Raw genomic sequence first — 27549 nt, 5'->3', positions numbered from 1 at the left:
TCCTCCCCACCTTAACTGCAATGTTGATATTCTTCTGCAATCTCTTTCACTCGCTGAGATGGAAACGGTGGTTTCCCCTGGATGAAATGCCAGCTTTCCATCCTGCGTGCAGTTTCCTGTCATGATAAAGCGGAATGGGAGTACCACAGAGAAACGTGTGGATGGAAATGAGGTGATTGATCCACTGGACAGGCGTTTCTCCAGAGGCGTGGCGGCTCCGGCAGAGGAGGTTGACCTGGGCTTTCGAGAGCCTTTCATCAGCACCGCGCCCCTTCCCTCCCTGCCACTTCCTCTTCTGCTTCCTGTTTCTCTCTGCTTTCAAGGCCAGGCTGGCAACGGGGTTCATGACTTCTGGCTCATAAAAACGCCAGCGTCCACCGTCCACTGGCCACTGTGCATTGATTGGCGCTCTCCCTCGCTGCCACCATCGCTGAGTCTTCAAGGCAGGCACTGGGAGCACCCAGACCACCGGTGGGGGGCGGGGGAGAGTTGCTGAGCCCCAGGGCACGTTGGTGCTGACCGCTCCTTCCTGCCCAGTCAGGGCGCAGGGGAGGAGGCCCCTCACTCCCAGGAGGAGCTGGGCCCTGGGGTGTGAGCAGGTCAGGTGGTGCCTCTCTCAGCAGGTGGCGTCCAGCACACTTACTAAGTGGCAGGCAGGTGAGGAGAGGAGAACTTGAAAGTCACACCCCTCTGCGTGATTTTCCTCCACAAAGCCCCTCAGTGAAATACTCACTCATACACCTGCAGGTGCAGCCCTGCTCACTGGAGGGTCTTTCCAGACACTTGGAGGTTTTAAAGCAGTTTTGATCACTTTGATTGTGTCCGTGGTCTCCGCTTGACCAGGGCTTGCTAAATTCACGGCGCATCTTGACAAGCTGTCTCGTGTGCTCTTGCACGTGGAAGCGCATTGTAGTCTCGGAGTTGGAGCCCGTGTCCGACAGCCTGTGCAGGGGTAGGGGAGGAGGTTAGCAGGGAAGGTGCCGGACTTGACCCCCAGCTCCGGAGCTGGTTTTCTTCATCGCCGTTTGTCATGGAAACGGGCCTCGGGTCATCCTTTAGTTCAGTGTGTGACGCTCCAGGGCTGCCTGCTGTGAAGTCAGCCACTGAGGGGCAGGGAGGGGCCTCACGCTGGAAAAGCTCTGCAGTCTGAATTAACACTTATTGTGAATAAAGAGCTCTAAATAGTCGTTCTCTACATATTCAGTCTTTTTCCTGAGGACGTATTTTAAGCCTTCTTCAGAAACCAAATTTAAATAAACAGAGAAGGAATTAATGCTAAATTTCCCAAACAGGAGAGCTCATAACCTCGCCAAAAAGAAGCAGTTCAACAAACACAAGACACAATGCAAGTTGCTATTGTAGTAATTTCACCACAGCCTGAGCAATAAATGCTTAGAATCCTGCAGAAGAGGTGTGTCAGGTCTGGCTCAGTCTCAGTCTTGTTGAAACTCACAGAAAGGATCAGTTCAACTTTCAAAAGACCACATAATGTTGGCAGATTACTTTGTATGACTGGCATTGCGAGGCTGTCAAGACACATGAGCAGATCAGATCCCTGGCCCCTGGAAAAATTAGAGCAGAGCGAGGAGCACAAGGTAACAACCAAACGATGTTCAGAATTTAAAGAATGATCCAAGTTGACAAAGCAGGGCCACAGAATGGTGCCTGGTCCATTGCCACCTGAATCGCGGAGGCCAGTGAGTGGCAGCGCTCCTGCTCTTGAATTTGAGGGCCTTAGAGACCATTTCAGGGGAATGAAGACGGGAGCTTCGTCTTAAAGGCTGTCTGTTCCACGTCTCGACCGTCTCTTTCTCAGATGGGAAATGCGTGTAATGAGGTACTGAGGGACATGACACTTTCCCGGGCTTGGGTTCCTGTCTGTCAAGCTCCGGAGCAGTGGATTGGTAGAATTTCCTCCAGAAAGCAGGTTGTGAGTGTGCTTCGGGCCCTGGCCCCCTGGCCCACAGGGTCCTGGCGCATGGCCCAGGGCATCCTTTCCTTGTTCAGGAAGGAGATGCAGGTGGTTTCTTCTGCCTGTTCCTTCCAGTGTTGTTAGAAATGCTGTTCCTCTGCTTGGGCTGAGAAGTGGTCTTTGGGGCCGCGGTAACTCAGCAAGGCTGCTCATTTTGGTAATCACCAGGGGCATGCCGTTATTACATAAAGTCAATTAGCACGCATACGTGCCAGTCCTGCTGATTTGATTTAGAACTAACTGAAGCTCCAGTAATGTGCAATTACAAGAAACTTAATGGTCCTTTATACCGAATGCAACTTCCATGGCACCTAATATACTTTGATGAATTACTCATTATGTGCAGTGTTGGAATAGCTTCTATAAAGATTAATAATTGGATAATCAATACAAAAATTCAATCTTGGGTTTTTTTTTTTCCTTTTTTCCACTCCAGGGTCAATATGTCCTAAAGATATGGGACCTATCTCATTTACCTATATTTTTCTGACTCTTTGCCTCCGTCTCCTTCCTATTGTTTTACAAATTAGGAATTTTTAAGAGTAACTTGCCAGCTTGGCTATTGACGCATTCTTCTTCATGCCATCTGTGGTTTTTCTGTTCAGATCTTTACAGAATGAAGAAACTGGTCAGTTCTACCAACGCTCATGGGTACAGTTCCTACCCTCAAGGTGGGCTCTGTCTACCCGGGGAGGGAAGTGGACGTTAAAGAATCGCATAGCAAGGGCAGTGGCTCCCTAGGGCCTCTGGGCACCGAAGAGGCACCAGCTGGCCTTTCCGAGGTGGCGTGGGAGGCAGGAGTGGGACTCAGGTGTCCTGGGCAGCAGCATCACCGCCAGGCTCTGCTGTGAGGTGCTGAGGTGTTGGGTGGACCTGGGAGCAGCTGGGGGTGGAGCTGAGGGAGGAGGCGTGAAGAGATGGGGCCTCCCTTGGGGCATTTCCCTCAGATTTCCACCTTGGCAGTACTCGCTCTGGCTGTGGGATGGGATGTGTGAGTGACTTAGGCCCAGCAGCAGGTGGAAATGCTGAGCCATCCCAGCCCGGAGCTGCTGGAAGCAGAGCAGCGGGGGAGAAGAGGATGGGCATGGCATATGCGGGACCCACGCAGGGACTGGCTTGGTGGGCAGGGGACCTGGCTGTGGGAGGTAAGAAGCAGATGCAGCCTCGGCAGCGGGGGCAGCGGCGGAGTGTGGAGTTGTTGTGTGGAGCTCAGGAGAAGGTCTGAGGGGAACCCTTGCTTGCGATTCAGCAGCTGTGGCGGAATCCACTGAGGAAGTCGTGCCCTCCAGGCTGGGGTGGAGAGGACAGGCGGAAGCATTCGTGCCTTCATCTCAGGCTGGCCTGTGGGTGGCCACAGCCAAGACTGGGCTGCTGGCTGGAAAATGGCTCCAAGAGGACGCAGAGCCCAGTGCTACATGACAGCAAACTGGAGATGCCAGAGGATGAAGCAGGAAGACATAAGTACGGCCCAAGATGCGGTGGCGAGAGTTTGGACTTTCTGTTGAAACTGAACTAAAGGGGCTGCTCTGGGAGGCTGAAATAGTGAGAGATGCTACCGTGGGAAATCCTGTGCTCTCTGCGCCAGAGCCTCTCCCAGCAAATTAGCCTCTTAGTTATTTTACAAAGAACAAAACCAAAACAGGCAGAACGCTGTACCACATGTGTTACACCCACACCCTGAACCTTCGGTTTACTCCCAGATTTTCCTCAACAGCCTTCTAAGGAGGAAAACCACTTCTTTGCTAGGAACAGGGTGGCCAAGGGCAGTGTGTGTAAGCCCACCAGGTCAGAGACGCGGCCTGTTCTCTGAGCTTGTCCTCAGCTCGTCCAGCAGCACCAGGAGGAGAAGCTGTGGAGCGAGAATCCTGCTCCTGTGTTCTTCGCATCCCTACGTTGCGCTGACTGAGGACCTGTGATCTCTCTCTGGCTGTCGCTGCAGCGGTCCCTGAAGCCGCAGAGCGATGGGGGCCGGGGTGGGGCAGCACAGAAGTGAGCAGCTGTCCTGCTGTCTCCTCACCCCGCTTCCCCATCACTGAGAGACAGGAGCGCATGAGGTGGAGGCCCGTGTGCTGTGCGGAAGGACTAGCACGCAGTCGCTCACTCGCGTTGACACACAGATGTCATGTGTGGGTGCCGAGCGCATGGGGAGATCGCCCAGATGTAAAATGGAGGCGGCCTTGCAGGAATTCAGTCTAAGGAGTGTGGAGTTCTATCAATAATAATTTTCAATGGTACTTGAAAGCAGGATCACTTGTAAATTCTAACAATGGAAATGAAAATCCCTGAGTGTTATTTTAACTCCTTTCTCCATACCTAAAACCCTGGGCTGCCATGTCAACGCCCATTGGCTCAGAGCAGCTGAAGGTGGCTGATGCCCTCTCGGAGCCAAGCTGTGCTGTTGGCCAGCAGGTGAGGGCAGGATTGCTCCCAGGGGCTGCCTCAAGGTGACCCCAGGGTTAGGGTACTGGCCACCGCAGTGGTGCTGGTCCTCAGGCCCGAATCCTGTAGAGCACCGCAGACCGTGGCAGCTCCTGGCCCTCCCTCAAAGCTGCAGGTTGCCTCTGTGACCAACCAGGTAATTTCAGACACCTGGGTAAGAATTCAGCTTTTTCAAGAATTGTTCTCAGTGGGTTATTTCCCTTTCCTCATCTCTCTTCAGCACCACACCCACTTAGCATCTGTCTTCCCCAAATATTGTGTCATTCTCTGCTACACTTCAGAGAATTTTTGAGCTATCCCCAAACTTCAAGCAAAATGTCACTTGTAGTGTTATGTTTTCAGTTAAAAAAAAAACTAGCACAAATTTCCTCTTAAAGATTTGAACAAGGGTTGAACTGTTTGAAGGTGAGAGAAGCGTGCTCCCCACTCGAGGACGACGGCACCGCCTTTAAGAGAGCAGCCCTGGGGAAGTACCTGGGGGCATTTTCTTCTGGGCACTGAGAGTTTTCCTCCCTGAGTCTCCTGGTTGCCCTCACCTGGCCCAGGGCTTCTTGGACATTCTGTGGGTACGGATGGAATCGCTGGGGATCTTGTTAAAATGTTCCGGTTCAGTGGGACTGGGTGGGGTCCAGGAACCTGCAGCCTTCCCAGCTCCCAGTGATGCCGTGGCTACTGGCCCACAGACGGCACGAGGAGCAGGGCCAGTCCTGGTGGTGGTGTGCTCATGGTGTGGTGCTGGGCCAGGACGGCCTGAGGGGACCCTCGTGTCTTCCCCGTCACCGTGGGACAGGCTCAGCCCCCTCCAGTGGATGCCCAGAGAGCTGGCCAGTCTCAGGAGGCCAAGCAGGGCCATCACCAGCCTCTCCTGGGCTCCAGCTTCTCTCTGAAGATAGTGTTAGTCTTTAATTATGAAACTTTCAAACATCCACAGGAGTGGAATGAACAGTAGAGTGGGTTCCTCTGTCCCCTCACCCAGGTCCAGGCCCTGAGCGGGCAAGACACAGCACGAGCACTTCCTCTCTCCCCTCCGGTTGTCGGTGTTGATGTCTCTGAGTCAGGTCCCAATCTCACACCTCCCCGTCGCTGTGTCCCTGAGATGCATCCATCTTTCCAAGTGGTCATTTGCTCACGTGATCACAATGCGACCATCACGCCAACACACTTGCTAACAGTGCTCTGGTGAGGTGAGGATTTAGTTCAAAGTCACATTTAACGATAAGAAGGAGTGGTTTCACTTCCTGCAAACCCAGGAACAGGTGGGTTTGAGCCGTCTCCTTTGCTTCCCTCACAAGCAGCATCTCCTGACCGACACCTGGCACCTGATGGGTGTTCGTGGGGCGCCTCTCCTGTGCCAGGCTGGCAGGGCCTGGCGGTTTCCCACGGCTGAAGTTGGGCTGATGGGCATTTTGACCCCCTTGTACTGGGAGCCGCAGCCTCTGACCTATCTCCTTCGCTGCCCGACAACGAAGGAAGCCCGCGTTGTTGATGCATTGTCACTTTCGGTCCCCAACCTCATGCTTAGCCGCCAGAGAAAGAATTCTGTTTCCACAGCGGAGTGACGGGAGGAAGCACACCTAGCCACACCCGCAGCTGTCACTCTCTCTGGGTCCATTTATTACTATTTTTTAATTAAAGGGGGCTTTAAAATTTTTTATTTTTTCAATCCTGTTCATTCTGTTTGAACAGGAATTTCATAATTTGGGGGAATGTATTTTCTAGCCGCACAAAGAAGCCCTGGGAAAATGCTAATTGGTGGTTTAATGATCCCAGTGAGTAACTGTGGAATGAGAGTTGAGCATAGATGAATAATGGGCCAGGTGATGGAAGGCATACTCCCTGCCACACATCACGGGGCATGGAGGACAGGCCTGTGGTGCCTCCGTCACGTGGCTGGCCCGGTCCCCACGGATGCCGGAGTTTCCACTCGGGGCGTTTGCATTATTTGGAGTATTCAGGCTAAATAAGGAAGCAGGCACCGAAGGTAGGAAAATCGTTCTGTTTTAATGGCTGACAGCCCCGCGTGACAATAGTGTTCATCAGTGCCAACTCCACATCCAGTTGGGAGGGTCATGTTTTATTAAAACTGTGACTTGTTGTCATTCAGTCCCTCCGCTGCCCCATTCTCTCCTTCTAAAAATAGCGGGCCCCATGGCAGTGGCTTATTATGATCAAAAAGATAAAAATAAGTGAAGGCTGAAATAGGTCCAGGACACCCGAGGTAACACGAGAACTTACTTTTTAATGAAACTTGAGAAACTGTATTATTTTCCACTGCTTCACAAAGCATCTTTGAAAAAAAAAACCAGAAAAGTAGAAAAGGATTGTAGTAATATTGCAACTCTGCATTTTCGGAATGACCGTGGTTGTGATCCACTCCGGGAAAATGGCTCCTCTTTTTAAACTGCCGCGTCCCAGACATAGCGCCTCTCGCAGGGGGCGCCGGGCGGCTCAGAAGACCAGAGGAGGCTGGGTGGGCACAGCCGCTGTACGCAGGAGCTTATGACAAGTGCCTACCTGCGGAGGAGGAAATATTTACGGCAAACTTTCTAAGAGGTTGCCTCTTCTCAAGAAGTTAAAAACCCACATGAGAGACAGCGCTTCACTTTCCTCAGGGCCTGCGCCTCGGCCATCTCTTTGCATCGGACCAAACGCACTCTCACAGTGGAATGAAAGCATGTTCTCCGCTTCCTATTTTCTGATCTCTAAATTGTGGCTTCAATCATGGTGTTTTCATGTACTTAGCTCACAGCTCCCATAATACGTTAGATAAGAACCGAGTAAGTCTAAATGTACGTGTCCAGTGGAGGACGTGACAGTGTCTGCAGCCATCTGCCAAAACCACAGACGTGTGGGGAACACATCTGTCGTGGCCCCTTGCAAAGACAGTCACAGCAGTAAAAGTCTGTATGTTCAGTAGGATTTGCAGCCGCCATCATTTGCATCCTGGCTTTCTTACCGAGAATCCTTAGACACTGGAAAGACTCAGTGCATCAGACATAATGGAGAGACTTCTGAGAACTTAGTTCTTTAAGAATAGATTTGGCCTGAGATATTTCTGGTTCTCCTTGTGTCTACCCAAATTATTATCCTCTTAGGTTACAGCACTAACTTTAGCTAAAGGTGTATTTTCTGGGAAACTTAGCAAATACTTTTTAAAATTATCTTTTAGTTATAGGAATGGGAAAGAATGTCCTTCCTGTTTTGTTTTGCTCTTCAAAAAACTATTTTGGCTTTCCCTTAAAAAAAAATGTTTTTGATGACTTGTGCTCTGCAAAGAATATGATTTTTTCTGTCCCTCAGAGGAAAATGGAGTAAGCAAGTAACAATTGCTTTTGTGCTATATATTTATTTATGTGCAGTATTTAATTTGATCGTGAGCTGTGACAGCGAGTCTGTAGGACATGAGGCCACGTGGGATGTTGCCTTAGGAATGTAATCCTGTGTGGACTCCTCAGTGGAATCTTTAAGACCTTCTTTGTTTCCCATAGTGCTTTTGTTTAAAGGACAATGAAGCCTTTAAAGAAATACTTCTCTTCATGAAAAAGCAACATTGTAGCATGTTATATAAAACCAGGACCGGAAAAATGACAGTATCCCTGCTGGGCTGGCTAGTTTGCTAAGTAGCCATACATAAATATTGTTAAATTTTTCTAAATTTCGTAGGACAGTTGGTTTCTTCATTGGAACTAACATAACTATTGAAAAAGAGGAAGATGCTTTAAAATGTGTTTTATGTAATTAAGCTAATATATACATATATCAACAAATATGTTTTTTTAAAAAAATGACAAATATTATTTGCAAAGTATGGTTCTTATGGTCTTAACCTTTTTTAAAAAAGCAAGGATTAAACAATGTGGCTGGGCTAACATTGCTGAACCAGATTTCTTGTTCTCTAAACCCAAACCCAGTTCCTAAGAAACTAGGGTCAGCGTCTGTGTGAACACCCATCTAGAAAATTCTAACACCTTCTTCTGGCTCTTCCTTCCCCACGTCCCGGCACGGAGGGCCCACAGCTCTGTTGGATTCCCAAGAAGGAAAAGGAGCAGAGCCCTCTGTGTGGTCCCCGGGTGTGTGGGGCCAGGCGGAGGCAGCTCGGTCGTGTCGAGCGACTTTTTCCATTGTTTGGCCCGGTTGTCGCTCACAGCTCCGTCCGATGAGATTCTCTGTGACAGGAACGGAAAGACACAGCTAATGTTTGCATTAACCTAAAAAACCTACACAGATATTTGTTCTGATAATGAAAGGGACACACACGCATTGTAGGAAATGTGGAAACTAAAAGTATAGGAGTATCAACCCCCATCCCCCGGGCACCATTTTATGTCTTTGTGAGAACGTGGGTCTTGTGGTTGAGCTCAGACTTTGCGTTAACTTCAGACCAGTGTGACTTTCACTCACATGCCCCATAATTTTCTTCTTTTTCCGACAATCAGTAAACTGAAAGTTCACCGGAGAGTGCCACTGCGTGCACACACATCTTTCTTTATAAAAGCAGGATGAGTAGAGCATCTGAGGGAGCATTTTTAGCACAGCATTCTGCCATATAGAAAACAGACCTGGAGAGCCTTGCACCCCCGAGGAAGCCATCACGGTATCGAGGGTGGAGCCTGCAGCCTGCCCTGTCTCTGCGGACAGCTGTGGAGCTCCTGGCTGACTGCACCACACTCCCACCAACAGTAGGGCCGGTTCCATTCCTGCCTCTGCTGTTCACCTTCGTGTGAGGACTGGCGCACCTCCTGCCCTCTCTGGTCCTGTCTTCAGAATAAGAATAATGATAATATTCCCTTCCCGGAGAGCTGGGAAAGACACTGTGAGGCATGTGCCTTTTATGATTCCCTGCTCCCAGACCTCTCATCTAGGGGGACTTGTTTCTCTCCTGCAGAAGATTGAAGAATTCCCCGATTTATGGAGCAGAAAGGTCTCAGACAGACTTCCTGCTTTCAAAGGAAGACCCTCAGGCACCAGGCAAGTGCAGGAACCCATCCCACGGGGCTTCAGAGGCAGAAGGAGAAGGGGACTTGCGTCTTCATTCGTCCAGACTCTCTGGCTGCACCTTCTCCTGACGATGCGTGTCCAGGATGCAAAGACCTCCCATCAGATTTTCTGAAGGAAGGCCACAGGCCTCCCATGGCCAGCAGGTTGCTCACAAATCTCTGAGCTGTGGTTTGAATGATGTGGCATGAACGTAGGGAGAATTTATGTCTGAGAAAAGTTGGAAAACCAGAGGATCCTCAGGCGTTGTTGGCTCATTGCCATGTGCCAAAGTGTGGCCTGGCCCAGCGGCCCCCCTGGAGAACAGGAGGCCGGGCAGCTTTAAAACAGACACCACCTAGATATTCTCTCTGCAGCTTCTGTCACGTTTTAGGGATTGCTTTTCCTCCAGGGTTTATTTATATTTTAACTGATCATGGAATGTCCTATTTCCTAGGATCTAAGGGACATCCTAAATGTTGAGACCCAGGGCTTTCCTTCGTCCTCATTCTTTCCTCTTGCCGTTTAAAGTGACAGTGTTATCACTTCATTCAAAGTCCCTCTTATTTAAAGTCACACACAGAAGCACACACTATCACTGATTCATGCAGAGTAGGAAGTAGGGCAGTTGATGATAAAGTCTTGGAACTGACGAGATGAGTGACTGTCAGGACGGCAGTGAGCAAGCTGCCTGAGAGGCCGCGTGGGGTGAGGGGTCCCAGCAGCGACGAGGCAGGCAGCTGCCAATCGAGGTCCAGTCCCACACACAGGACTGACACTGGGGGAGTGTGTGCGTGCAGCCAGAGGCGCGCTGGGTGCCTTCCAGGCCTGGCATGTCTGTCGAGGCCTCCACCAGGCTTTCCTTGGGGAACAGCGTGCGCCGCCGAGCCTCTGCTGGGACTCCTGAATGAAGTTTCTGACGCGGCCTGTCAGCACACGGCTCTGGTGTTGACTCTGTGCTGACACCTCTGAGGAGCACTTGTTGCTTCTGCCGTTTGTTTCAGAGCAGAGGAAATGCAGGCACCTCCTGTTTGTTCCTACGATGCAGCGGAAAATGCGCGAGAGTGCAGACCCTGTGTGGTTCCCTGGGTCACCTGCCTCTTCTCCTTTTTAAAAAAGATTTTTAAAGCACATAAACTCTAGTGCAGGAGGAATGACTGGAAAAAGGTGTTTTGCTCAAACAGAGCACCCTGTTTGTGTGTGTGGTGGGTGGGCTGTTGATGTGTTGTTCTGTTTTGTTGTGAGAAACGCCCACAGAAAAGGAAAGTGGTGTCTGTGCCCCTCGCTCTTCCCTCGGGGACAGAGTGGGGGAGAGCTGGGGGGAGAGGGAACTGGCACGGGCAGGAACGGAGAGTGGGCTGGCGGAGCTGTTGGGGGTTGTTGTACCTCTGGCCCGTCCACCTCCTCAGCACAGCCGGCGACAACCAAGCATCCCCACCTTTCGTGACTTTCTTAGTAAGTTTGGAAAGCAGCACACGTCTCCCCTGAGATGTGCCAGTGGAGCTCCGAGGGAACAGTCTAGAAGGACAGAGAACCGCGGAGTGTGCAGGTGGGGTGTGAGGCCCGCCGCAGGCGCAGATCATCTCGTAGTGGTCTCAGCTTCCTCTCCTATCAGCTCCGGGGCCGAGTGCCTGCCGCCTCCACTTGCGCCTTCTGTGGCCTCTCCATTTACAAAACTCAGAATTATGATGTCTGCCTTCACTTCCTCATAGGATTGTTGCAAGGATAAAGAATAATTTGTGAGCAAGTGCACAGGAAACCATGAAGGCTGCATAAATGTTAGGTCAGTCCAGTGTCTGCTCATTCCTTAAAATTTGATTTGAGATCCTTAGTTGCTTTCAGAAAGCAAAAATTCAGACATGTGGGAAAACTTTGCTTAAAAACTGGGCATTGGCGGGGCAAAATATATGAGGCAGTATTCAGACTTGCACAATTCCTTTCTGGTGTGCACTATTCTCAGTATGTCACACAGAACGAGGAGCGAGACCAGGAGGTGGACTGTGGATATTTCACTGCAACACGAGGCTTTGCCTTCAAAATGGTGATCAAAGAGAGAAATATTCTACTTTAAAAAGGACACTTCACCTTATTAATATGCACAGCTCATTTCTGAATAGCCAAGAGATCTTTAGGCAGCTTTAGGAAGAATATAGTTAATATTTACAGATAATCTAAGTACAGGTGGAAAGCTATGCATGTATTTTATGCATTTTAGTTTTGTATTTTAAAAAATACTAATTTCCTTTTCACTCAATTTCAGATATGTATATAAGATCTGTATATAGAGGTGGATGGGGGGCAGTGAGAGACACACACGCATCCTGGATACAGATCCCAGATTCAAACAAGAATTCAAACTGCCACGTAAGTTTTAGAAAAAAACAACAGTTTCCACCTTAGGAGCATTTTAGAGAAAAATTAAATATAAGGGAAAAAACCCTTCTTATTAAATTAAACTGTGGTGTAACAGCTCACCACATCCTGTGCAGGGACATCTGACGTGAAGCAAAGCCAAGGTTCCTCTTTCAGGTCCTGACGAGCTGTGAGGGTCACATGTTACCTGCAGTTCAGAATACTTCTGCAGAGAAAAAACCTTGTGTCGGTGGAAAAGCTGAATAAGAAGATGGAAATTATCAGCAGAGAGAAGACATTGTGGGAAACCGTAGGTGTCATCGACACAACCATATCAAAGAGAGAAAGCCACTCCCAAAATAACCAACACAGAGCCCCGGGGGCGAGGGTGTGCTGGTGTGGACTCGGAAACATGACCTCACGGAAGAGGAGTAGGAAGTCACTGCCAGGAGAGGAGAGGAGCAGGAGGGTCCTGTGTTTTCATCCTCAGCCCAGCCATCCAAGGGCCACCTGACCTGCGTCAGCCCCTCTGGGATGGGTTCCTTAACCCTCTGAGAAGTGGGAACCATTGTGCTTCCCTACACGGTTGTGGCACAGATTGCGTCTCTGGAACAAAGCATAGCTGGATGGTTGTTCTGTCCTCAGTCATGTGGACGGTTGTGTGGGACGCTGTCCCCTGTGCAGTGGAGGTTGTCCATCTTTGCTCTCTGTCTGCTGCTGCCTGCTCCACTCGATCCCGTGGAGTACACTTAGGGAAGATCCTGGAGGATGTCTGCCCGTGTGTGGTGGTTCTGGAGTGCATTCTAAGGTGTCTGAAACATTATGACCCCAGGTTGACATTCCCAGGCTCGGATAACAGCCTGATGACCCGGCAGCCCAGCCAGCAAGTTGTAGGGGGGAAGGCAGGGCCTGTTGCTCATCAGAAACCACCAGACCACAGTGACGGCACCAAGAGCCTTGCTGACTTGGGGGGCCCCTCCACTCTTCTGAGAGCCTCGTGACAGCCCCAGGTGGGGCAGGGAAAACGGGGTCAGGCATGGCCTCAGAGTAGCCCTGCAGTGGGGCGCGTGGCCTCTGGTCAGGGCGCTGGAGGGCCCAGGACACGCTGAGTGACTTCCTCACTCCCACCCACGGCAGGCGTCCCTCCAAGGCTCAGGTGCCCCAGTGGGCAGCAAGGGGAAGCCCACTTCTGATGTTTCTTCCCCTTTTGTCTTGTCAAACAGATGTTATTTTTCCTGTGGTCTGTAAGCCCTGAGTAACTAGAAGATTCTCAGCTGCTTTGCTTACTGCCCTTCCTCCCCATCCCCATCATTATTACCCCTCCAGCCTCCCCCGCATTCCCCTCATTATTACCCCTCAAGCCTCCCTCCCATCCCCCTCATTATTACCCCTCCGGCCTCCCCCGAATGCCCCTCATTATTACCCCTCAGGCCTCCCCTGCATTTCCCTTGTTATTACCCCTCCGGCCTCCCTCCTATCCCCATAATTATTACCCCTCAGACCCCCTCCCCATCCCCATCATTGTTACCCCTCAGGCCTCCCCCGAATGCCCCTCATTATTACCCCTCAGGCCTCCCCTGCATTTCCCTTGTTATTACCCCTCCGGCCTCCCTCCTATCCCCATAATTATTACCCCTCAGACCCCCTCCCCATCCCCATCATTGTTACCCCTCAGGCCTCCCCCGAATGCTCCTCATTATTACCCCTCAGGCCTCCCTCCCATCCCCATCAGTATTACCCCTCAGGCCTCCCTCCCATCCCCATCAGTATTACCCCTCAGGCCTCCCTCCCATCCCCATCAGTATTACCCCTCAGGCCTCCCTCCCATCCCCATCATCATTACCCCTCAGGCCTCCCTCCCATCCCCATCAGTATTACCCCTCAGGCCTCCCTCCCATCCCCATCATTATTACTCCTCAGTCCTCTCTCCTATCCCCATCATTATTGCCCCTCAGAACTCCTTTCTCATCCCCATCATCATTACCCCTCATGCCTCCCTCCCATCCCCATCATCATTACCCCTCAGGCCTCCCTCCCATCCCCATGATTATTACCCCTCAGGCCTCACTCCTGATCCTCATCGTTGTTACAGTATCTCACTAGAATCAGATCTGCTCTAAGACTTCAATTGTCCTTAAAAGTGGAATGTAGCAGCCCAGACTCTTGGTGTAGTAAAATTGAAAGTTCCATCGCTTCTCTATCAAGCGGGATCCCATTTCCCAGAGTCCTCGTCCGTGAAATCTCTCTGTTTTGAGGCATCACAGCTCACTTGGCACCCCTGGTTAAGACATCCCTGCTGGCTGCATTTCCTCCTTCCCACAGCACCCACCGTCCAGGTGCAGGGACGCTGATGCGGGAGTCCTGACATTGCCGGTATGGCCCCAACCGGTGCTTAATCTATAGACGGGTTAGGAAGACCTGCTGTGCCAATGGCCGAGGGTCAGTTTTAGAATGATATGAGCTGATGACCATGACAGCAGCTGGTAAGCTGTCCAGTGCTCACAAACAAGTGGTGAAGGGCTGCGAGCAGGACATCGTCCTAACTCGTATGTCAGCTCCTCGCCAGGGCTTGTCTCTGCTCACGAGCTCTGCATCTTCTTAGGTGTGCTCAACCACTGTGCTTGGTGCCGAGACATCCCAACTGCAGGTGAGCCTTTTCATTCCCAAGACAGCACCCTAAAGGAACGGGATTCGTGATTTTTCTTCGTCAAAATGTTCTTTGAAGTGGCAATGTTCTGCAAAATATAAATTGAACATGTGCCTCAAAAAAGAAAGAGGCTAAGCACGTGAAATGGGAAAGAACTATCCGACCTTCTCGTGTCACCCGCAGCTGCCTGCACTCCGGGAACCAAGAGGGCACGCAGGAGAGGCCTCGCGCAGGGGCGGTGCGGTGGTGGCAGGTAGACCGGTGGAGAAGGTGGGCCAGGCTGAGCTGTGCGGCCTGCGCTGCATACGGCAGGGGAGACACCGCCCCCCCCACCCCCCCCACCCCCAGCCTCAGCCAAGCTCCACACGCTGCAGTGGGCCTCACGCAGCCGTTCAACCTTGTGTCGTGGCTAAAGAGCTGCCCGGCACACACCCCGGGGACAAGTGTGGTCCTGAGAGCTGATCTGAGCCAGGGCCTCATTATTGCCTCATGAGCAGCTGTGAAGAGTTACTGGGCGAGGAGAGCGCCAGCCCTCCCGTGTTTGCCGCGGGGCTATGTGCCACGTGGTTGTGTCCCGTGTCTCTGCAGGGTCCAGAGGTGTCCTCTGCAGACAGGTGGCCTGGAGCCCACGTGGCCTGCTGTGTGCTTCTAGGGGGTCATGAAGCCAGCTCGTCCCGCAGGCCGCCCCCTCCCCTAGGCGGCAGGTGGGCTCGGGCAGAGGGTGGCCGCTGTTGCCCTGGGTCCCTGCCCAGGCTGCACCTTTGGGAGGAGCCAGTGGTGTGGGGTCTGCGGTCCAGGTTCCTGACGGTACATCAGTGCCAGCAAGCTCTGTTATCAGTTCCCATGACACAATTCCTGGTTCCCCCAACTGTTTTATTATTGTTATTCTTAAAAATAGTCGGGGGGGAGGGATGTTGAAAGGGAATTTAGAGAAGGGAGTGGGGGTGATGAAAAGTGCGCCAACTACTCGCTCCAGGAAGCCGCCCTCGGACAGGCCGGGGCCTTTGCAGAAACACATGGCGTTTATCTGGGCGGCAAAGGGAAACCTGGGTGGTTCCGTGACGTGAGTGCGTGTTCCCCACCTCCAAATTCTGCTAGGAAAGTGAGCCTGGTGACAGCCTCCCTGGTGACATTTCCCCTATCTGGTGCCGATCAGGTGGGGCGGAGGGAGGGGATGTTGTGTGGCTCGCTCATGATGGCCTTTGCCAGCTCTGCTCATTTCCTCTCTGGCTGCCAAAAATCACAGGCTGATAGCGGACACGGACAAGGAAGCAGAAATGAAGGAAGAGCCCCAAACGAGGAGCCTCAGGCCTGGTGGTCGGCCGTCCTCTCTGCCGTGACGTGGCCGGTCCAGCGACATCCCGGGGGTGGTGGAGTCCCTGAGGGTGGACTGGACAGAGGCTCTTGCACGTGGGTGTCCGTCTGTAGGTTTTGCAAACCTATGAAAACATCAGCCGTGCACCCCTGCCCAGAGAAGACGCGCTCCTGGCCCGCAGAGCAGCACCTGGCGCTCCTTCCAGAGCTGCGCCATCAGAACACCGGCAGCAATTTGTAACTGGGTTTCTGGACTAGGCGGTAGCTCGACCACCACCAGCGCCTGTAGTCACTGTGGCCAGGGCCTGGGCAGCCGCGTGCTGCTCTCAGGACACCCGAGGACCATGGCGGGAAGCAGGAAGGAATGCTGGGCCCTCGAGGACACAGCTTTTCACGGGCTGAACATAACTTACGAAAGCACGGCTGATGGAGTTTCAGGTGATTCACGTGCGGTTTTACGCAGACTCTCGTATCCCTAATGCTCTTTCTGTTTTTGTTTTCTTGCAGTAAATGAAATAATACGAAATGACCTCTCCAGCACCAACGTCCACTCATAGTTGGCACCCTCGGAACTCAGAGCTGCGTGGTGTCGACTTGACAGGTGACAGATGGGCTTCGGTGTACAAAGACTTCTGACTAAATAAACTGAACACACACCTGGTACCACTCAGAACTTCCAATTTCCTGAAGGTTTATACCATGTGTACAAAGAAGTAGCTCTTGAAGGAAGGAAGGCAGGACGAACCACTCCATCTTCTGAAGGAGAAGTCATCTGAAGAGGAAGTAGAGAGTGTGGGGCAGTGAGTGCAAGAGACAGACCTTCTCCTGGGAGTGACCCGACGTGGCGGCCTGACCCCAGCCTACCCATCGGGCACCCCAGGATTTCAGTACTGGAAGTGCCTTATTTAACCAGACCACAGCATCAGGGCATCATGGAGTCGAGCATTGAATTGCTACCAGGAGAGTATTTGTAGGAGCCAAAGCTATAAAAACATTTCATCAAGAGGCTTTATCCTTTGTATAAGTTAGGAGAATACTGGCAAGCTGGGCGTTGTGAGAAAAACCTAATGCGCTTCCTACTTTTTTCGAATTTCCTGGATTGTCATACACAATTTTGTTGCCTTATTCAGTGCATTTTAGAAATCTTCCAATTTGTCATCTCAGCTCTTTCATAATATTCTTCCCTCAGCTGTCTTACTGAAACCGTAGGATTGTTAGTTGTAGCATGCTAGGATTTTGTTTGTAATCTGGCTTCAAACATAGCACAAGTAAGTTGAATAGCACAAGATAGGTTACTAGACAAAAAAAGAAATCTATCTGTCACAGGATAGATCTTGCATTTGCATGTGTGTCCATATATAGGCATATATTTATCTATCAATAACAAGGAACTGAGGTGGTGATATTCACTCTTCGCCCAGCAAGGGCTTCCGCATTAGCAATAACCAGTATCTGTTTTGGAAAATGCATCTAAGACTCCAAACCTGGCTTTTCAGCTACTTCCACGGGGGTTTGTCGCCCCCCCGACAGGTCTGCATTTTCTCACGTCATGCAGTTAGCCACGCACTTTAGAAAGCCAGGAGAGGTGCCCTCAAAATACCCATGTTACCAAATGGCAAGATTGGAAAGTAACTGTAAATACCGTTACAAAAGGAGTGTAATATATTTGTTCAGCTGTAAGATGATTATTTCACAGAAGCCTTATAACTCTGCTTCATCTAAGAAAACGATTACCAAAAACAATGTTTTAATATGAGCGACTGTGGCATGTTTTCAGATTAGTGACTGTTGACAGATAGCTTAGTGTTTGCTTTTCGCCTGCATTTTGTACAATTAACAGCTTATTACACATTATTACTAGCAGTGACCTATTGTTTCACATAACCAAAAAAGCATGGTTTAATTAAAATATGTTTAACCTAATAATTGTGCCTTAGGAATTCATGCCCCCTCATGGAACATGCCTGAATTGCACCCGCGGGTGGAGGTTGTAAGTTATAAGTCATTAAACATAATGTTATGGTGGAGAAAGCTCTCCCACAGAAAGAATTATTTTTAAAATGTTCTTCTGTACGATTATGTCTTACTTTTTTTTTTTAACTCACAGCAAGAAACAAAAATCTGAAAGCCATATCTGTAACGTTTGCACATAACTGTGAAGAGCTGAAGATATATGGCTGCGTGTACATATGAGCCTGCCCCTCGCAGGCTGCCTGCCACTCCTGCCCGTAACCCCGGAAGTTACCCCGCATTTAGTGTCTAGGAGTTGCATGAAACACTTCTTGGTAGACTCCCATATGGAAAGGAAATGTTTGATATTTGTGTCAGCTATCTTTGTAGTTAGACAATAGACACAATAAAGCCATATTTTTTGCTGGACAATCTTAGTCTGAGAGTGATTCATTACGTGTATGGAAAATTCCAGTTTCTTCTTAACCATACGGGTTTTCTCCTGTGGGTGCTGGCCTTGTGTCGTCTGTGAGAAGTGCTTTATGTTGTGAAGCTGCGCTGATGTGGCCAGCTGAACGTGGAGGTGCGTCTTAAAGCCCTTCTCTTTCTTCCCCAGATTTTCAGAGGGAAGCCTGTGGAGAGGAAGTGGCACGTGGTCGAGTTCCCAGATGCTCCACACGGCCCTCACATCTGGGCTGTGTGGACAGGGAACTTCCACTCATGCCAAATATTTCTGCTCAGAAACAACCGGGCGAGGCTCTGGCCACACACATACTTGCGTGCACTTTGACCATCATTTTAGCAAGATAATGTGCATGTAAACTGACCTCCTGTTTTTTCCCATCTCTTTCTACTTGCTTCTTCAAGTTACTCTCCCCGCTTTGCCACCCAGATCTTCTACTTCAAGCTTGGGTGGGAAAATATCCTCTAGTCGTTCATAAATCTCGTATGAAACCTGAACTTCTCCAGTAATTATCGTTCTGAAACGTCAGAAAAAACATTTTGCTTTCAGGACTTTTAAAATGAAAAATTCCTGTTTCTTTTGCTAAGAGGTTTACAGATTGAGGTAAAGCAGCCAAGAAATCCTCCTCACCTAACGCGACGGGCACACGTCCCTCCCGCCAGGTCTCCGCGCTGCTGTGGCTGCAGGAAGCCCAGTAGCGCCATCCAGGGAGCTCCATGGGGGCTGAAGGAGGCGCAGAGGGCGTGGTGGCGACTGTGGGAGAAAGAGGACCGGCTGTTCATGACTGTGAAGGGCCCCTCCAGCCCTAAGACCCAGCTGATGTCCCGACCTATCACAGACCTGGAATGCTAGACCCCAGAGGGAACCGAGGCGCTGGGTGCAGAGGAAGGGAAGGAGGTGGGCCGCCTCTCCTGGGAGCAGCTAGCGGCTTGGAGACCCAGGCTCACCTCAGCGAAGATGCCCTGGAAGCTGTTAGAGTCAAAGCGAGTTTTTATCAACCATTCCCACCGCCCCCCCCCATTCCCAACAACAGAATTTTATATTCCAGAAATAAAAACATAAATTTATAAAATGATGGATAGTTTCTGCAAGAGAGGTTGTGCTCCTGTGAATAGCCCTGTTGGCTTAGTTTTCAGTTCTTTTAGGTGGATTTTGAGTGACAGAGAAGACACACCCATGGGCTTCTTCCCAGCAGGGAGGCCGTGGGGTTAGCCCTCACGTGTGAAGACCAGAACTAAGACCGCATTTTCCTGGGAAGCCGAGAAAGCTGTCAGCTTACCCGAGGCTGGGCGCCCCTCTAGAGCTCTGGGGTCACTTCCCTGACGTTCACTCGCCTCCTCTGGCGTGCCATCCTCAGGGACCGATGTCACGCCTGGAGGACAGGCACCTGCCCCGGAATCGTCCAGTAGGAGACAAAGCAAGGGGCAGCCACGGCACGGGGAGGATGTGGGGAGGACGCGGAGGACCCTATTGCTGACTCCGATTCCTTCTTACTCCTTTTGGTGCCCATGATTCCAACCCTTCCCGAGTCTGACACCGCGTGATATGAAAAAAAATCTGATAAACATCCTGTTTCTCCTTGTAACCAAGTGCAGCCTAAGCCAGAATCTGACTGCTTGAGGCCCCTCCATATGAAGGGTGTCTCCTGACCTGGGCAGTGAGGGTCCTAGTGAGCCGGTGGCTCTCCACGGCCCCTACCTTGTCGCACAAACAAGCAGCTCCTGCCCGGGACATGTGCATCCCACCTTGCTTCAGGGAGGGACCCTGTCCTAACCAGCTGCTTCTGCTAATCCTGTGACATTCCCCGGGCAGTGTCCCAGGCAAGGATATCACAAGGAGGGTGTCCGTGCAACTCCAGTCACATGTGTCTTCAGAAATACATTCCCTGTTGGAGTAAACTGCATTTGAGTTGGTGTATTTGGAGAGGAGGTATTATGGGAAGAAAGATAAGAACGGGTTCAAGCTGAGATAGACGGGCCTCTCTATGAGAGAAGTCCTTGCTCACTTTTTAAAAAATTAAGGTAAGATTCACATAAGGTAAAATTAACCATTTTAAAGTGGTCCGTTCAGTGGCATTTAGTGCATTCACGATGTTGTGTATCCACCTCTATGTAGTTCCAAAATATTTCATCACCCCAAAGGAAACCCTCTGCCCTCTAAGCAGTCACTTCCCCTCCCCCAACAACAGCCCTGGTAACCACTATTAATTCTGTCTCTATAGATTTGTGTATTGTGGATATGTTATGTAAATGGAATCATACACCCTGTGGCCTTTTGTGTCTGGCTTCTTTCACTTAGCATAATGATTTTAAGGTTCATCTACATCATAACATTTATCAGAACTTCACTCCTTCTTATGGCCGAATACTGTTCCATTGTACGGATGGACCACAGTTTGTTTATCCATCATCAGTCAATGGACATCTGTATTGTTTCCACCTTTTGGCTACTGTGAGTAATGCCGCTCTGGACATTCGGGGACAAGTTTTTGTTCAAGTCCCTGTTTTCAGTTCTTTGGGGGAAATACCCAGGGATGGAATTCCTGGGTAATAGAGTAATTGTATGTTTTACTTTTTGAAGAATTGTTTTCCCTTGCTCAGTTTTTAAATTATGATCCCTAAGACAGACACTGCATCACTAACCTAATTTGGAATCACATATGTGAAACACATCATATTTATAATTCTTTATGCCAAAAAAATTAAGTTAGCTATAAGATGACTAAATATCCATTTATGCCAAAGCAGAAGCAGATCTGCTCATGCCTGCCTCTCACTGTTCCTGGTAGAGTCAACCTGTCCTGGCTTTCTGCCAGGAAACTGGGGCAGGTTCGTTAAGTATCTGAGTCGTTCAGATGGTGCCAGCAGAGGTCCAGATTGCACATTTTTATTTTACTTCACATGTGTAGATTAAAATAGCAGAGAAGAGAGCCTCGGCGGAGATCGCAGAGCTGTGGGAAATGGGCACATGGTGAAAACGCTTCTTAAACAACGGCTACTGCAGGCACTTTCCACGATTTACCTGCTGAGGACAGGATTCAGTGTCCTGACCTTTCTGCGAATAAAGCCACAAAGCCACTCGGCATCTCTCTGTGTTGCATGATCTTCAAACACCGTTCTGTCTGTGACCAACTGTTTTCAGACCCCAGCAGCTTCGACACAGCAGCTCCTCCCTCAGCCGCTGTGGGAGCAGGGCCGCAGCCTCGCGTTAACGAGCTTAATTATCAGAGCACTTTTCCCCGCCAGCAGCCAGTCCTCTTTTTGCCAAAAATGAGGAGGAAAAATGCTAACGAGAAGCTATTTTGGGGGAAGTTTAAGTCACATCTGGAAGGAGGGCGCCCGGACGAGCTGAGCCGACCGTGCTCAGTTGTTCCTGGGTTACTCGGCGTCCCGTCCTGTTCTGGAGCCTGACCTGGGGCGGGAGAGGCCCTCACCGCCTCCCTGTCGTCCCTTCTTTCCTCCTGCCAAGAATCTGCCACTGTCCACAGACGCCCCTCCGGATGGAGCGCGTTTCCCAGACTGTCTCCAGGTTCGTGTCTGAAGGGCCCTGAGCGGTGCGTGCTGTCTCGCGGGCTCCTGGAAGCCTGCTTCCCACTTGCTCCGCGCAGCCACATGCGCAGGGACAGACCCCACCAGAGCAGAGCAGGGCCCAGGTCCCACCTCAGGAGCACCGGGAAGCCCCAGATCCCACCACCAGAGAGTCATTCCTGCGGCGTGAGGCTGTGTCCACCACGTAAAAGTGAATGCCCTTTGGTGGGAGGGCAGGAGGAGAATGAAGACCCTTGCTCTCGGAGGCCGTCTGCCCCTGGTGTGAGGAGGTCTCCGTTTTCCTGAAAGCTGGCCTTCAGGGGAGCCCGGAGACCCTCTGAGCCCCTGACGGGGAAGGTGCCCTGATTGCCCTGAAAACACCACCTGAGCCCAACAAAGCGCCTCCCCAGCAGCACCCGGTGGGCGCTGAGGCCGCCAGCACGGCGTGTGGACCACGCACAGCCTGAGGAAGCGCCAGACTTGGCTCCCTTCTCACCTGCTTGGGTGCTGTTGTGGCCGGAAACCCCAGGCCGCCACCCGCAAAGCCGTGGGGCAGAGAGCTACCTCCCTTCTCCAAGCTCCGTCTTCTCCTGTGGAGAAGTTGAGGCGGTTACGGGTCCTCTGTCGATTCCTCCTGCGATTCCCTTGAGTCAGTGATGGTCCACACACTTACCCAGTGCCAGCTTTGTGCCAGGCGTGTTCAGGAAGCTTGGTCTGTCAGTACATAAGTCCTCCTCATGAGGAAAAGAGCCATTAACCTCCAAACCCAGTAAATGAACACTGGGCAGTCTGGGAGAGGTGCGGCGGGCACTGGGGAAGGAGTGAGCAGGGAGCGCAGGGGAACTGCGGGGAGCTGGGCTGTAACCTGCGTTGGGTGGTCAGGAGCACTCACTGGACAATGACAGTCAGGCCAACACTTGAAGAGGCAAGACAGTCCTGAGGGACCTGGGCAAGAGCATCCAGTGAAGGGAACAGCCAGTGCAAAGACCTCAGGCCAAGTGTGCCTGGGAGCTAGGAGTGGCGAGGAGGCTGTGGAGGGGTAAAGGGGTGGAGAGGGCAGGAGGGTGGAGGGGTGAGGGTTGGAGATGGCGGGAGGGTGGAGGGGTGAGGGTGGAGAGGGCAGGAGGGTGGAGGGGTGAGGGTGGAGAGGGCGGGAGGGTGGAGGGGTGAGGGTTGGAGAGGGCGGGAGGGTGGAGGGGTGAGGGTGGAGAGGGCGGGAGGGTGGAGGGGTGAGGGTGGAGAGGGCAGGAGGGTAGCAGATTTTGTTTCCCACGAGGAACTACACCAATGTTTCCGGATCCTCATTGGGCTGTTCCCTTGCCCCCATTGGCATGGGTGGATTTTGTGACCATCTCAATGGACATAATACAGTGGACATGCCTCAGCATGACTTTCAGGGCTGGGTTAGGAAAGGCAGCACAGCGTCCACCCATTTCTCTCTCAGATGCTCCCCTTGAGCCCAGGCACCGTATTGTGATGGAGCCCAGGCCACATGAGGAGGCCACCTGTGGAGGTTCCCGCTGAGAGCCCGCTGAGGTCCCAGCCAATGGCCAGCACCAACCACCAGACATATGAGCGAGGAGTGAGAGGGAGAGAGAGAGAGAGAGAGAGCATGAGCTGGCATCAGGGTTCCAGTCCCAGCCTCTGAGCATCCACACTGCCTCCAGGGGGCGGAGACCAGATGCCCCTCGCTATTGTTGGGAACAGGTTGTCAGGGAGCAAGGGTGGAAGCAGGAGCCCTGTCAGGACAATAATAACAATTAAGGATTCGTAAAAGTAAATAGTAATAGTAAGATCACCATCACCGTCATCCAGATCACACTAACCAGGACGGTCGCAATGAAGGTGGCGAAAACAGATCAGATTCGGGAACTGATTTGGAGGCAGAGTCAACAGGAGAGCCCCCTGGAGTGGATGAGGTGCAGGCTGTGGGAGAAGAGATGGTGGGAATGACTCTGGGCTGAAGCACTTGAAGATGCCACTCAGTGCATGGCCCCACTGAAGCTCAGCAAACAGCCTGTGACTGACACAACACAACGGCTGCTAAGGCCTGGCAATCTCTGCCCAGCCCCAGGCCCTCTGCAGGCCATCCCCATGCCCAGGCACCCCTTGGACTGGCCAAGGCTTTCTCAGAACCACCCCCTATTGAGGCTCCTTGGCCGTTGTTCCTCCTTCCTTGCCCCTCTCCTGTCATAGGGATCCATCAGGTCTTGTCATGGACCGAGGCTTTTCCCCCCCAGCCCCTTCCCTCTGCCCTTGGTCTCCCACGGGTTTTATCCCAACAAATCTTCTGCATGTCTAACTCTGCTTGGCCTCTGTTTCCCCAGGGACTCAACTGACAGGATGCTAATGTTCCCATCTATAAAATAAGGACATTAATTCCATTCCAAGTCTAATGTTCTTTTGACATCTGTTATGGACCGCTTGTTTGTGTCCCCCAGAACTCCAATGTTGAAACCTTAATCCCCAGAGTGACGGCGTGAGGACGTGGGGCCTTTGGGAGTGATTATGGGGAGCCCTCATGGTAGGACTGGTGCCCTTACAGGGAGAGACACACGAGCTTGCTTGCTGTCTCTGCCCTCTGCCACGTGAGGACGTAGCGAGAAGATGGGCTTCTGTAAACAAGAGGGAGGGTCCTCACCAGGAGCCTGACCCCCCGGCACCCTGGTCTCCACTTCCAGCCTCCAGCACAGTGGGAAACCAATCGTTTGAGCCGCAGTCTGTGGTAACTGTCATGGCAGCCCAAGCTCGGGTGGCGTCTCTGTGATCCTGGAAGTGGGACTTACGCTTTAGCAGCAAAGAAGAGAGGAACTCCAGAGCCCCTTGACAATCACAGAAGCGGATTTACAACTGCACAGTGAGGAAATCGTGTCCTCGCGCTTCTGGAGTCTGACACTGCTCCGTCTCTTCCCACGTCTTGATCTACCCACAGTCCTACTCGTGACACAAGAGTCGCAGCAATCCGAAGGCTGTCGGCATCCTGTCTGAGGGGCTGGCTCCCCCAGGGAAGGCGGCTGTGCTCCGGCTTCACTGCATTCTCACTGTAGGGTTCTGTTCCAATCCGATTCACGTCTTTTTTAAAGTCAAATGAAAAAAGGGTTGACTTAAATACTCCTTAACTAATGGGACGTTATTGCTGGTGGTCTAAATTTAAATGAGGACTTTCTGTAGTTCCTTTTGTGGTACAATTTCAGCCTGTGACTGGGGGGGTTTCAAGACAGAATGAATTTAAGAGTCTTTTGGGAAATTGCATCTTACTCTCCAATGTCTCAGCAGGTCCAAATCCTTCTGCTCCCTTTACAGCCTCCTAATCTCTTGCCTCTGTCTTCTTTGATCATTCTCATTCTCTTCTCTGAAAATCGAAGCTGGCGAGAGGTTCCCAAAGATGTTTAGGGCTGAGAAGCTGGCTGAATGAAAGTCCTTCCCAGTCCCTTCGCCCTGTTTTTACTGGACACATTCGAAAGCTGAGTTGTAATTCAACACCACATTGCATGAGTGAGGGTCTTGGGCAGTCATTTTCTTCTCTTCTAATCCCTTTGTCTGGTTTGAGTATCAGAGCAATGCTGTCTTCTTAGAAAGAGGCAGACAGTATTCCCTCCTCGGGGGCGGCCCCGGGCCTGCGTGGTTAAAGTTCCATGTGCTCTGCTTCTGCGGCCCAGGCTCTCAGGTTCTGATCCCCGTTGCGGACCTACTCTACTCATCAGCCATGCTGTGGAGACGTCCCACATACAAAGTAGAGGAAGACTGGCACAGACGTTAGCTCAGGGGCGAATCTTCCTCAGAAAAAAAAAAAGAAAGAAAGAAAAGAGAGTATTTCGTCCTCTTCAATGGTCTGGAAGTTTGTGTACAATTGGTAAGGCAGAATTCATCAATCATCTGGGCCTGCAGTTTTCTTTGAGGGAAGATTTCTAACTACAGATTCATTTTTTTAAATAGATACAGTGTCATTCAGGTTATTGATTTGTTTTTTGCCTGAGCCTTGGTAGTTTATATCTTTCAATGAATTTGTCCATTTCATCAAAGTTGTAGAATTTATTGGCATGAAGTTGTTTATAATATTCTTTTATCATCCTTTTAATACGTGGAATCCACACTGATGTCGTCTCTCTCATTCCTGGCCTTTGTCATTTTGTCTTTTCTTTTTTCTCCTGACTAATCTAGACAGAGGTTTACCATTTTCTTGATCTTTTCAAAGAACCAATTTTTTATTTCCCTTATAAACTCTGATCTTCATCATTTCTTTCTCCTGCTTTCTTTGAGTTCCATTACTCTTCTTTATCTAGTTAAGATGGAAGCTGAGGTCTTTGGTTTGAAACTTTCTTCCTTCTTCGTATAGGCATGTAGTGTGTTAACTTCCCTCTAAGTATTGCTTTAATTGCATCCCACAGATTTTGATGTGCTACATTCTTATTTCATCAATTCAAAATTCTTTCCAATTTCCAATTGACTTCTCTTTTTGACCCATTGAAAAGTGTGTTATGTAGTTTACAAGTATTGAGGGTTTTCCAGATTTCCAGCTTAATTCCGTTGTTGTTTAAAGAACACATTTTACATGATTTTAGTTTTTATATTCATTCAATCTTGGTTTATGGTCTGGGATGTGGGCTATCTCTGTGAGTGCTCACTTGATAAAATGTGTGTTCTGTGTTATTGGCTGGAGTGTGCTATAAATTTCAATTGGGTCAAATTGCTCAATAATATTGTTCAGGCCTTCTAGATCCTTACTGATTTTCTGTCTACTTATTATATCAATTACTAAGAGAGAGGTGTTCCAATCTCTGAATATAATTGTGGATTTATTTATTTCTCCTTGAAGTTCCATCAGTTTTTGCCAGGTGTATTTTGAAGCTCTGTTGTTTAGGTGTGTTTAGAATTGTTATGTGCTCCACATTAATTGACCCATGTATTATTATGAAATTACCCTTTTTATTCCCGATAATACTCTTTGATCTAAAATATTCCAGGTCTGATATTAATCTTTGATTAGTATTAGCATGTATACATTTCTTTATTTTTTAACCTGTAGCCCTTTTATGACTTTATATACAAAGTGGATTTTTTGTAGGCGTATGGTCTGGTCTTACTTTTTTTATACAATCTCATCATCTCTGCCTCTCCACCTGGGTGTGTTGGCCGTTGAATTAATCGAATCACCGACGTGGTTGGCGTTAAGTCTACCCTCTTGCTATGTGTTTTCTATTTGTCCCGTCTACTCCCCTTTTCCTCTTTCCCGTCTTCTTTTGGATTAAACTGAGTATTTGTTATGATCCCCTTTCTTTCTCCTTTGTTAGCTTATTAGGTACCGTCTTTATTGTGTTACTTTAGTGGTTGATTAGGGTTTAAAGGTAACATCTTTGATGTCAGAGCCCACCTTCTAGGGATACACAGCGACATGGTGAGCAGCAGAACCTCCTCACTGCTCCACTTCTCTGCCCCCAGCCTTCATGCATCATTGTCAAATAGCTCCCTTCTGCACATGTTACAATCCCACAATACAGTGTTATTGTTTTGCTTTAAAGAGTGAATTATCTTTTGAGTTTTAAGTGATAAAAAGTCATAACTATTTCATATTTCCCTGTGTGGCTGCTGTTCCCAGGGCTAGCCAAGACTTTGTGCAGATCGAGCTTCCTGCCTCCTGGCCTCTCCCTGCGGGACTTCCACAGCGAGGCTGCCACAGCTTGTTCATCCATTCACCCACTCATGGACATTTGGGTTTCTTTTCCCCCAGTTTTTTGGCTACAATGAATAAAGCTGCTATGAACATTTGTATTCCTAAGTTCTCATTTTGGGTTTTGGTGAACATAAGTTTTTCATTCTTCTGGGATAAAGACCCAAGAGGGCAATTTCTGGGTCTTGTAGTAAGGGCATATTTAGTTTTTTAAAAACTATGCAACTATTTTTTGAGTTACTC

At 50.2% G+C, this 27549-nt stretch overlaps 1 protein-coding gene across 9 annotated transcripts in view; it reads left to right on the top strand.

Moving 5' to 3' along the window:
* Positions 1-18080, top strand: part of NFATC1 (nuclear factor of activated T cells 1) — a 125471-nt gene extending 107391 nt beyond the window's left edge. For all 9 annotated transcript variants that reach the window (XM_044744013.2, XM_070512812.1, XM_044744011.2 and 6 more), the window contains one exon: positions 16206-18080. In XM_044744013.2, the coding sequence (XP_044599948.1) occupies positions 16206-16208 (3 nt within the window). In that variant the 3' untranslated portion in view covers positions 16209-18080. The remainder of the gene's footprint in view (positions 1-16205) is intronic.
* The last annotated feature ends 9469 nt before the right edge of the window (positions 18081-27549 follow it).

Source organism: Equus asinus, chromosome 7, assembly GCF_041296235.1.
Source record: "Equus asinus isolate D_3611 breed Donkey chromosome 7, EquAss-T2T_v2, whole genome shotgun sequence".
Taxonomy (NCBI): domain Eukaryota; kingdom Metazoa; phylum Chordata; class Mammalia; order Perissodactyla; family Equidae; genus Equus; species Equus asinus.
The sequence above is the reverse complement of the archived record's forward strand: the minus strand, read 5'-3'. Positions and strand labels throughout refer to the sequence as shown.